This window comes from Hippichthys cyanospilos, chromosome 7 (genome assembly GCF_059441005.1).
Source record: "Hippichthys cyanospilos isolate Australia breed blue-spotted pipefish chromosome 7, RoL_Hcya_1.0, whole genome shotgun sequence".
Lineage (NCBI taxonomy): Eukaryota > Metazoa > Chordata > Actinopteri > Syngnathiformes > Syngnathidae > Hippichthys > Hippichthys cyanospilos.
The window spans coordinates 4,695,382-4,707,942 of record NC_142375.1 but is presented as its reverse complement, the minus strand read 5'-3'; the positions used below and the strand labels follow the sequence as shown (position 1 = coordinate 4,707,942).

Genomic DNA, 12,561 nt, shown 5'->3' with positions numbered 1-12,561 from the left:
TCTTTGGCGGACCATGCTTATCACCATGTGGCTGTCGCGCCTCTTAATTATGTAGCTCAATACCGCCTGTCACGAAACATCCATCTAGTCATCATATTAACTGCTTATCCTCACAAGCGTTGCCAAGTCAATGGAAGAGGTCGGTGAATACAAATAATTAATACTACTACATTGAGAAAAAATAAACAAAACAAACAAACAAAAAATCATGTAATTAAGAATATTTCTTTTATAAGTCATCTCAAGGCATGCTGGATACGACACCGACATAGAAGTTTGCAGTTTGAGCCTTATCAAAACACAAAGAAAAACATAACTGAGGATTCCAAATCCTTTTTTATTTTTTTTTAAATTTAATTGATTAGCAGAGATGATTCCTCAAAGCTTCGCTTGGCTGTTTACATTCACTCCGTGTAGGTAGTTGGCAGGATTAAATTGGTTTCACTTATGCTGCAACAGCTAGATTGCAACTAAAATGGATCGCTATAGTATATGAAACAAATATCACCAACAGTCGATTTTTGAGTCATGTACGGTAGGGATACAATATTGCCCGTTAAAAGTTTGTAACCACTGCAAAAAAAAAAATCACAACAACCTCTCTCTCTCTCTCTCTCTCTCTCTCTCTCTCTCTCTCTCTCTCTCTCTCTATATATATATATATATATATATATATATATATATATATATATATATATATATATATATATATATATATATATATATATATATATACATACACACACACACACACACACACACGCATAATGAAAAAGTAGCCAGGTCCAAAGATTAGCAGCAATTTAAATAAAATGTGAAATGAATAAATTAAGTAATATGTACATTTAAAATCTGACAGTAGTTAAAATAAAAAGTAAAAACAATAATAAAAGAATTGAAAAATAGAAGAATAAAAAGAAAATAACCAAGGATTGCAATTAAATAGTAAATATTTCTGATTTCAAATTGAAAATGTGGAAAATAATTGGATCCAGTCAAAAGCCCAAAAGGAGAGATAATTAAAAAAAAAAAAACCTAGCTGTCAATGGTTACAGTACTGGTACATCAAAAAGATATAAAAGGGTGCTACAGACGTTTTAGGCAAAGGAAAGAGTGATCAGTTCTTGAATTTCATGAGAGCTTAATAATCAAGAACGACAGTTTGGAAATCAAAAGTTTGCGACGTTTGAGCTGGATCCCTCTTCTACGTTTTCAAGAGATTTTCTTATCGTCACAAAGTTTTGAACATGTTCTCACAGAAGCTGAATTATTCTTGTTAGCTATGCGCCTTGCACAAAAGTTGAAAAAGAAATCATCTGTCTTCTGTCAAAGCATCCTCACAGCTTGAGCGTCGGTGATGAAATGAAGAGCCCTGAGCCCTTGCGGCTGCTACTTTTAGAGCCTCCTATGTGTGTTCTACATTTAAACATCCACAATGGTACTTTCCACCACATTTTCCAGTAAAAATGGTATGGAACTTTTCATCCCTGTCTACTGCAAGCAAGTCCAGTCTACTGGATGTTGCCTTGGGTCTGACCAGGGGCATCACTAGATGTAATGCTCTACAGGGACATAACTGGGGCACAAAGATTTCTTGAGCGAGCGCAAAGTGCATGGAAAAAAAACAAACAAACAAAAAAACACATGTAACACGTATTTATCATAGAAAACAATCATATCACACTATATTGCTGTCTAGAGCTTTGATGTACTGTGGTAATACATCTGGCCTACTTATGAACTTTAGTCTAGACTTCTAAAGCTTTACTGATAAAAAGCAAAAAGGAAGAGCAATGCATTCATTGTATCTTTTTGGACTTTTGTCATTAAAGTCCCAAAATAAATCATTTACTTAATCATGAATAAATATTTCTCCACAAATAACCAACATAAAGTGTTCTCAAAAATAAATAATTATGAAAAAATACTTGCCCAAAGAAAAATATTGAACTTAAAGAATGCTGTTTTGGTATCATAGAGATCTCAGAGATGTATAGAATGAAAAATAAATAATTAAATTGACAGGAAACGAGGGGTGGCACGGGTCAAGTTGGGTTGAACCCTTCTAGTAAGGGGGAGATTGTGGCTTTTTACAATAATGAAATTGAATAACCTACTGATCATACAATTTGTTTTATGAACATATACTTTCCTGAAACAACTCATTCATTTTATAAAGAATATACAGATACAGAATTTTTCAAGCTTTTAAATTCACAAAATGCTTCACAGAGATAAAAACAAAAAAGTAGACAAAAACACTCCTACGATTTTGATATATGAACCACAACACATCTATGTATAACCACATGTACATCTATCTGTGCATACAGCACTCGTGTTACAGTAACTGATGCTGTAGCGATTGGGAACGGGCATTGGGAACGATTTGGACGGGCATTTGTGTATTCATGTGAACTAGGTTTCCTAAAGTGTTTTTCAAATTTTCTAATTCTTGTAATACCAGTTGTGATGAAGTTGCCATGGCCATATCACGTGAATGTCACATTTATGTAATGTTATTGTATTTATCCAGAGGTTGGTACTTCGTCAACACTGACGGATTTTCCGTTGGTCCGTCGCCGATGGACGCCCGTTTTGCGAACGTACTGACAAATGACATGCATAACCCTAACCCTAAAAAAATTAATTAATTAAAAATGTCGGAATTGCAATTTTCATCCGTCGTCGTAAACGTGTAGATGTCCATCAGCCCAGCCCTTTTTGCTTACTGAAATATAATTCAATTGACTTGGATGTTTACCTGCCATATTGCTGCATTTTTATCATTCAAACTGCAATCAGTCAGCAGTCAATGTGACAATAGTCACTATACAGCACCACCAAGGAGCAGAGAAACGTGTTAAACTGAGTGAATAACCTAGGTTGGTTAAATTGACTACTTGTCATTCAGACACACATAACACAGCTATAACACAGCTGACTTTACCAGAGATTTATTTGTAGTTGCTCCCTGTGTTAGTCCTGGTTTCAGGTTTCTTGCATTGAAATCGTCTTCTATAATTGTAGGGCAGGCAGTTTGTTTTCCACTTTCTGATGCTGCCTATGGTTATGTTGGAGGTTTATGCATAAAGACATTCTACTTCCTCTTACCTGTCTCCTGTCTGCCTCAGGGTTCAAAATCTGGTCCTCGTGTGATATTGACAGCATATCACAAAAAAGACTACCCGATAACTGAATATTCATAAAACACCAGCTAACTCTTCCATTCTCTGTGCCTTTATATCTAGCACATGAAGGGAAAAGCAGTTGACACACTAATAAGAATTGTCACTTTTTTTTTTTCTGTTGCATCGGTGAGATGCTTCCAGATGTTTGATGTAGTGGATGAAACAAACACAGCTCTTTTGATGTGATGCATTTACTGTCAGGGCTAATGGAACACTGCATGACATTTGAGCTCACCCAGGCCCCTAACAGACTTGACAAAATTAGTTCCTCTCTTTCCCTTTAATTGGATTCCATTGGTTTGAATCCTTTACATCCAAAGGCTGACTGAACTCTGCAATCAATGGATGTAAATAAATTCAGAGTTTGTTTAATATTTAAGCTTGCAAGGTGTCTCTGCTGTATCTAGAATCATTTTGCTTTCATTGGAATTTTTGTTCAATATTGTATACAAAATTCGATAAAGTTTAGAAAATAAAGCCGGTCTCCCACTGAGGGGCAAATGCTGACAAATGTCCACAAAGGCAGTGGCAGGGTTTGTTCCAGCGATATTTCACAAATTCTGTCCGTCCCTCATTTATTCATTTGGGTTGGCCCTAGGTACAAAAGTCATTGCTGCCCTGAAGGATTGGGGGAGACATTTAGCAACTATGAGTTTATGATCACGAGGAATGCAGTGTACGAGTCCATGCTGTTATCTTCTTCCTCAGGAACATCAAGCGTGACCCTGTTCTGCTTTTGCCCTTTGATCCGGTCACGAAGCCGTCTCTTTCTTACAACTGCTTGAGTCGCGTCAATTCCTTTTCTTCACAAACAACAGTATCAGCAACATTCATCCATATTAATCTACCATACCTATATAATTATTGCATATAACAAATACTGGACAACCTTCATATATTATTCTATCACTTGCGTTCTGATTCCACACCAGGAAAAAAAATGTAAATTAACCCACTAGGGTCATTCATACCTTTGGCTACAATGTGCTGAGGAGTTCAGGTTATGGTAAGTCATTTTGAACGCAAAAGAAAAACACACGGTTATTAAGCACGTTTCACTGTGTGTGTTATGATAGGCAGCACTTGCCCCATAATCTCTGAATGTAGTGTATAATAAGCATGTCATGCTTCAAATTTCCAATATTAATATAGTATTCTGTCTTTGGAGCACTCTGAATAACTGGAATAAAATTTGAACAATGTTTTGGGTTTCCTATTGGTTCGAGTCAAGTCACTGTGAGCGAATGTCAATGTTTGTGTGCCCTGCAATCAGTCGGCAACCAGTTCAGGCCCACGCTCGAAGACAGCTGGGATAGGCTCCAGCAAGACCACGATCCTCATTAGGATTAGTAGTTAAGATGATGGATGGGTGGATAATAATAATAATAATAAGAAGAAGAAGAAGAAGAAGAAGAATTTTGATGGGTCCGACAGAAGAAAGAAAGATAGCAAAAATAGCATGGCCTATAATAGCAAGGTAAACCAGCAATAGAACAAGTTCTGGTCACAAATGAAAACCCTGTGATACAGTGAAGCTGGAATTACAGAATCGCAAAGTTGCAAGAGAACACCGCATTTCAGTAAAGAATTTAATAAGTGAGTAGTATTACCTTTCTTTTGTTGTTTGGGCTCACGTACAAATAGCTGAGTATTGTCTTCACTCCAACTTTGTCGTTCAGTTTCTGGTATGTTGCTCCATAGTCAGTTGACCTAAAATTTGATCAGAAAGGTTTGATGAACATGAAAAAAATGTATCTGATGCAATTAAGAATCCCCTTGAGAGCAGTGTACAACATGGGTTAAGGCACTGATATAATTAAGTCCCACACATCAACAAGATCTCCCCCAGGAGTGCAGTGGCCATTGAATAATAACCACAGAACTTTCCTTGATTCTGTCACGCCGTGGCATGGCGGCGTGAGGCGGTGGAGGGAAAGGGACTCAAAAACGCAGGAGGACGGAGAGGGTGTGCTCAAACAAAGATGATCTTTTAATATTAAAACAAGGCAGGAAAAGCAGTAGACAAAAACTTGACAAAGTAGCAAAATAAATGAGGAACGGAATATAACTCACGAGACTTAATACGGATGACGGGGAAGAATGGAGGGCGAGTAGGAGGGAAAAACCACAGCGGCACAGGGAACATGAATTAACGATTTGGGGGGGGTGAGAGGTACAATAATCCGACGAAGGCAACAGAGAGACGGTGGTTTAAATACATGAAAATTGATTACAGAAAACACACTACAGCTGGACGGGGACAAGAGGCAGGGGAACCTGATTGGCTAACACATGAGGAGCGGGGGTACACCGACAACAGGTGGACGAGAAAACTAACGAGACTGAGAAAAAGGCAGACGCAGGGAAACCAACACGAATGAATCAGACGAAATGAACCAAAAACTACTTAAACTAAATCCAAAAACCCGAAAAACCCAGACAGAACATGACAGATTCATTATTATATAGTCAGTATGTCCTCCATCCATCCATCCATCCATCCATCCTTTTTTTAACCACCTGTCCTCACAAGGATCACAGACTTGCTGGTGAAAAAAATATTTACTTAAAGTACTTCCACATAGGGAAAAGCGTGTGAACAAACATCCCACAAAAAAAGATTTTAAAAAAAGGCAGTTACCAGAAAGAAATACTTATATGTACCACAATCCTCCAAATATAGTACGCACAATTTTACTGTCAAATTCTGGTATTTTCTATGTTATTGTTTATAAGATGCACCAACAGTTTTACAACAATGTAAAAACAATAGCAAAACAGAATAAATCTCATCTTCATAAATTCTTTATATTTTCTTGTGTTCATATCATTACATTGATATATTATATATTTGTTGCGGGTTAAGTTCATTGTGTTTCAGATTTCCCACATTGTGAGCGCTAGTGTAATGTTGATTCAACTTCCGCTTTCCATTTTCCCTTTCCATGTGACGCAGCTCATATTCATTTTGCCATAAATACCCAAATTTGCGCACCACTCGTGTTCCATTAAATGTTTATGATTGTGTGTGAATGCAAAACCAACACAATTAATAAACAAGTCAAATAGAATATATTTTCATGTTGTCTAACCGCTGAAGAAAGCTCCATAATTTGCCACTGTTAATTGAATTAGCTGGAGGCTTCATAACCTTTACATAATCGCCATTTTAGTAATATTCTTGTGTGAACAAGGATGAACTTGGATGTCGGTTTATTCTGCTTGCTTCTTTGATTGAAAATATTGCCATAACAACCTCAGCTAACATGAGCAGCTGTTGGCTGTAAAAGAGGCACTGGATGCTAAAAGCCACCTGACGCCCAACCTCTAGCTCAGGGATGCCAAAAGACATATTCTTGAGAGCCCCTATTCAGCCTGTTTTTAATGTAACCCTCATCCTATACACCTGATTTAAATATTCAGCTAATAAACAAGCTTTGCAAAAGTCTGATAACAATGATGGTAACCTGAATCAGGTGTACTGGATTAGGGTTAAGTGGAAAACAAGCAATATAGAGGCTCTTGAGGACCGGACTAGTGCACCCCTGCTCTAGCCCATATCGTTATGGTAATTATTTTAAGTAAGAATACGGCCGATATAAAAGTATACATCTGTGCGTCAACACTCATCTTATGTCAATCGTTCTCAAGTAAGAATACGGCCAATATAAAAATATACATCTGTGTGTCAAAACTCATTTTATGTCAATCGTTCTCAAATAAACATAAATTATTATCTTTATGTTATCGTTCATAAGACACAACCATACTTTTGGCCTTCATTTTGGGGGGAAAAAAAAGTATGGTTTATATTTGGGGAATTACAGTTCTTGTTCAAAAACCTACCATGCTTGTTTTTGGGAATGTGAAAGGAAAGAAGAGTACCCAGTAAAAACCCACGTGAGTTTGGGGATAACATGCAAAGTCACAGGAAGGCCAGAGCCTATAGCAAAACTAAGGACCTTAGAACGGTGAGGCGGATATGCTAATCAACCTTTCAAAGTGATGCCCAGAGTATGTTCTACATTTCAAATATTAACTACCTCGATATTTAGGGAAAGCTAGTGCAAAAAACTATGTGCATGTCAGTCCTTCCCTTCTATGAGCCATCACCTTACTGTGGTGGAGGGATTTTTGTGTCCCAGTGATCCTAGGAGCTAAGTTATCTGTGGCTTTATGCCCCCGGTAAGGTCATCCGTGGCAAACAAGTCCTTGGTGAGGGACCTGACTAAACTGGACAAATACATTCAATGGATCATCTCTACCATCTCCCATACCTCTGAAGCCAGGCCTAGAGGTGAGACTCGCTGCTGAGCGCCATCACCCATGAGGTCCGGGAACATGCCTGGAGACTGGAGGGTGTGTTTTAACTCTAGAGGGATCACAATCCTAAGCCTCCATGGCAAGGTCTATTCATCGATGCTGGAGAGGAGGGTCTATCAGGAAGTCGAACATCTGATTCATGTGGAGCAGTGTGGTTTTTGTCCCGCATGTGGAACAGTGGCCCAGCTCTGCACCTTGTGGGTGCATGGGAGTTTGCCCAACCGTTCTGCATGTGTTTTGTGGACTTGGAGAAGGCGTTCGATCGTGTCCCTAGAGGCGCTTCGGGAGTATGGGGTACGGGCTGTTTGGTCCCTGTACTATCGATGTAAGAGTTTTGTACTGCCTGCAATGAATCGAATTAATTTCCAGTAAGGGTAGGACTCTGTCAAGACTGCCTTTTATCATTGATTCTTGCTCATTACCTTCATGGACAGAATTTCCAGGTGCAGCCATACCATTGAAAGGGTTTGGCTTGGTGCTCTCTCTCATTTTCTCATGGCATCTCTCATTGCAGATGATGAGCTGCTATTGGCTTCTTCAGGCCATGATCTCTAACATTAACTGTGGCGGTTCGCCGTCGAGAATGGAGCGGGAGCTCGTCAAGCGGATCAGTGCAGTGCCCACTGATGTGCAGACTCTGTACCAGTCTGTCAAGGTAAAGTAGGAGCTAAGCCCAAATGTGAAGCTGTCGATTTAGCCATCTTCGTCCATGTCCTCACACATGGTCCCGAGCTGTGCGTCATTACTGAAAGAAAGAGATCCCGGCTTCCTCCGCAGGATGTCCAGGCTATCCCTTAGAGATAGGGTGAGAAGCCTGGCCATCTGGGAGGGCTCGGTGTTGAGCTGCTGCTCCTCTGCTTTGAGAGGAGCCAGTTAAGGTGGCTAGGACATCTGGTCAGGATGCCTTTTGGATGTATCCCTGGCATTTCTCACTTGGAGGACTCTGGAGAGACTTTGTCTCTCGACTGGTCTGGTGAAGCTTGGGGATCCCTCGTTGAAGGAGTTGGATGCCTTGCTTGGGTAGAGCAAGGTCTGGGTTTCCCTACAGAAGCCGGTGTCCTTGCAACCTGAATCCAGATAAAGTGGCAGATGATGGATGGATGGATGGATGGATGGATGGATGGATGGATGGATGGATGGATGGATGGATGGATGGATGGTCAGGAACATTGATAAAGGGCATTTTGAACTGATCCTGAATAAAGCAGAAGTAGAAAATGGATGGATGGATGATGCGGGTAACAGAGTAACAATGGGTAACAATGTCCTGAGTTGAGGTGAGAAGTGCCCCATCTTCACTGTTTGTAATATTAACTGCACCCTCTTCTGAGATGCTGAATGGTGGACCCAAATTCCCTCAAAGCTGTCCGGAAGTGATTTTCCATGGTCTCACTGGCCATACTCTGCTACCACAAAAGCTGCAGTTCCAATGTCATTTCAAGGCTGTGAAGATCACGGCGTTTTTGCTGAAGTTGTGGGGGGGGGAAATACAATTTTCAGACTAAAAATGCATTAGAATGCATAACTTTGCTCTCATTTGGATCAAGTACAGTATTACGATTTTTTTGTGTGTATTACATTACCACATTACAGTAAAAATGAATGCATCACAGTAATTACATTACCTTTGTAATGCATTACTCCCAACACTTATGCTTAATATATACAGTATTTTTTTTCTGGATGTAGCTGAGATAGGCACCAGCATGCCAGCAGCTTGGTAAGGATAAGTGGCTATAGAAGATGGATGGATGATAATGTTGTCTTGGCTTTGGCCAATGTTTGTGAAGTGCATTTGAATGGTGGTGTGGTACTAAAATGTGTAAGGTTCAATCTTTAACAACAAACTCATCGGCTCTTCCTTTAAATTCATGAGCAAAAGTAGTAAACTTACCTCCATAGTGAGCTCTCAGTAACACTGTTGAGGTTGAAATCAAACAATTTGGTCAGCATCAAAATCACCTGAAAAAAAAGGACATATTGCAATGACTAAATACACATTTTCTTTTTAACTTTAAACCTTTTAAAAACTGGACTATACAAAAACTATTGTTCTACTGTAATGAATGATCTATTTTAGTATAAAGTCTGTTGACACAAGAAGAGACAAAAAAAGGACAGCATAGAAGAATGTTTTTTAATAAATCACTTGGTCTGGAAAAAGTATAGTATTAAAATGATTAATAATACATTACATGTAGGACATTCATTATTAATACACAGTGCAGAGGATGACTGCATTAGTTATTGATCTCTTGTCAAATGTAATCTTGCCACAATGAAAATAAATGACAAATTATGAGGTCATGAAGCTGGCGGCAGGGGCGACAGTATGCCCATCAAAAGTATGAGCTTAGTCTTTTTCTATCATCTTTGTATATTCATAACTCCTTAACTTATCTGAATCAAAAGATGGGATTTGATTGCTGTTTTTCAAAAACAATTTTTAAAATACAGTGATCCCTCACTTTTCGCGGTTAACTGGGACTCCCCCGCGCTAAATGACCCCCCCCCCAAAAAATGTATTTGTTTATTTATTTTTAATGTGTAAAGTCTTCATACTATACATATGTCAGACAAATAACACTGCAGTACGTGAATTAAATCTTAAACTGCTGTCATCCCTCCCCATCCATTTTACTGTAGTCTCATCTGTGAGCATATTAGCAGCGCCCAAAAGTCAAATTAAAATGAACGCTGTAAAAAAAAAAAAGATAAACTTCACGGTTTACACTTGAAATTCCAATTTATTGCAAAAGAAATCTAGTGAAAAGGTTTCAGTGAAATCGCTCTGCGCCCCTCCGCCAGCGTGAGTGTTTTGATTGACAACGGCACTGCCTTGCATGGGGTACATCAAATGGTCATAGTAGCGCTGCACCAAAGTCTAATTAAATGTCGGCTGTAGCAAACATGATAAGAATCACACTTTACACTTGAAATTCCAATTTATTACAAAAGGAATCTAGGAACTCGATGACTGTATGAATGACATATGTGCAATGTGTTTATATGTTGACAATGTTACCGTAATTGGGGGCAGCATGGCTCGGTGGTAGAGTGGTCGTCTCCCAGCAGAAATGCCGTGGGTTCGATCCCCCGACCATCAAGACCATGTCTAAGTGTCCTTCAGCAAGACACTGAACCCCCAATTGCTCCTGATGCTGCGTCATCAGTAGGTAAATGACTAGTTAGTGTAAAGCGCTTTGAGTACCTAAGGTAGAAAAGTGCCATATAAGTGAAAGTCCATTCATTTAATTGGACAATTAAAAAAAAGTTTGAAATAAACATTTTAAAAATGGTATAACACTTCCATAGAAAATCTATAAATATCTGATGTTATGACCAGCATTGTTTTTTTTTGTCTTTTGCTCAATTTTTGCTAGTGCGGCTTATATACCGGTGCGGGATATAGTCCAATAAATAAGGTAGATAGAGTGATTATACATTTGCTACGATCAATATAACTGCTTGCAATGAAGAAATGCTTTGCCATGAGAATGGACACACTGCTTGCAATGAAACAATGTTTGCTATGAGAAGGTTGCCAAACTGAACTTTGCTGTTCAAGCTCATCCGTAAACATATATCTCTTCACTTGATATCTACAAAATATCCTGCAGGATGTCTTGCCACACTGAATGCTTTGCCACACATGTACTTATACTGTAATACACACACATGGAAAGACGAGTACACTGGGTTCCTGCCATGTTTTTTTTTCTTGGCCAGGAACCTTCATGTAATTAAATACTCAATCAAATAAAAAGAGAGGGTTTTGGAGAGGCTTCTTCAGAGCGTTGTAGAATTTTACTTGTGCAGTTCTTTTTAAAAAAGTTTTTTTAAAAAAGCCTGACACATGCAAATAGGCACACCCTGTTGTCATAATATAGTAGATCAATTACTGATCAGTTTTCTGAAATGTCTCATAGTAAAATGTTTTTGTTGGATGTGGATGATTATTTGATGCTCAGACAAAGTAAGAAATAGTCAAATAGTCATTCCTATGGTGTTGCATGTAAAGGTTTCCCTAGAAAGATGTTGTAAAGTTCAAATTTCTACTTGTACTTTATTGTTTGTTTGGTTTTTTAGTTAGTTTGTTACCATCATCATTCTCACAGTATTTTAGCCAAGGGATGGCAAACTGTAGTGTGATAAGTTGTCGTGCCATGTTGAACTTTGACATGGTATCATCATCTGGATGAAATTTCAGCTCCCTAGTGTTTCAATGCCTCCCTTTGGTGTAAAATGACTTTGATTTAAAGCAGTGTTTCTAAATGATATCTTTCCCTAGGAAAAAGACACCTTTTTGCCCCCCCCCCCCCCCCCCCAACTCGATGTGCTGACTCTAAATAGGATTACCATCAATAAAAAATGTATAAGTACACAAAGACCTGTATCCTTTTTAACATTAGTCTTAAAGAGAAAAAAAAATACCCAAGTGCATCAAAGTGCCTGAAACTTAAAATGTAAAGATGATGTAAAGATTGTAAAGGATTGGACAAAATACCTCAGCCCACCTCAAACTCTGGTTCATTTTATGATCTGAGAAACACACCAAAGCGATTTAAGAAAAACTAATAGGAAAACACCAAGTCATTGTAACAATGTAATTAAATAGTAAATGGAAAATGTTTTCAATTCATGCATAATGTCTGACAGACTGGATTTTTGCATATACTGTATATATACAGTATATCATCATATAATAGCCTATCAGGACTCTTTATTAGCTGTTGCACTGACTGTCATTTAGAACATCATTGAATGTCACTATTTTGCTGACTGTTTTAAACACCCTGTCAGAAGGCTTCCTACCAATGATTTCCCTTTAAATTAAGACAGATTCGCTTTCTCTCTCTCCCAGAATTCTTTCCTACATCAATTTTTATCAAATACCACCATGCAATTTACGAGAGCGTGATTGATCTCTGTTTTTTAATTCATTTCGAATCATTAACTCTGCTGAAATGTAATTGTACGCTCTTTAATTGTTTAGGGGAGTATATGTTTCGTGACATTCAACTACATAACCTTGACAGCGTTTTTG

General features: G+C 38.4%; 1 protein-coding gene across 4 annotated transcripts in view; it reads right to left on the bottom strand.

Moving 5' to 3' along the window:
- The window catches only part of sorcs1 (sortilin-related VPS10 domain containing receptor 1), a 113,756-nt gene that overhangs the window by 67,291 nt on the left and 33,904 nt on the right, over window positions 1-12,561 (bottom strand). For all 4 annotated transcript variants that reach the window (XR_015866118.1, XR_015866120.1, XR_015866119.1 and 1 more), the window contains exons 2-3: window positions 9,409-9,476; window positions 4,802-4,901 (exon numbers count right to left, since the gene is read on the bottom strand). Coding sequence is in view for 1 of the 4 variants with exons in the window: in XM_088419334.1 (XP_088275460.1) it covers window positions 4,802-4,901; window positions 9,409-9,476 (168 nt within the window). In the remaining 3 variants the exon portion in view is untranslated. The remainder of the gene's footprint in view (window positions 1-4,801; window positions 4,902-9,408; window positions 9,477-12,561) is intronic.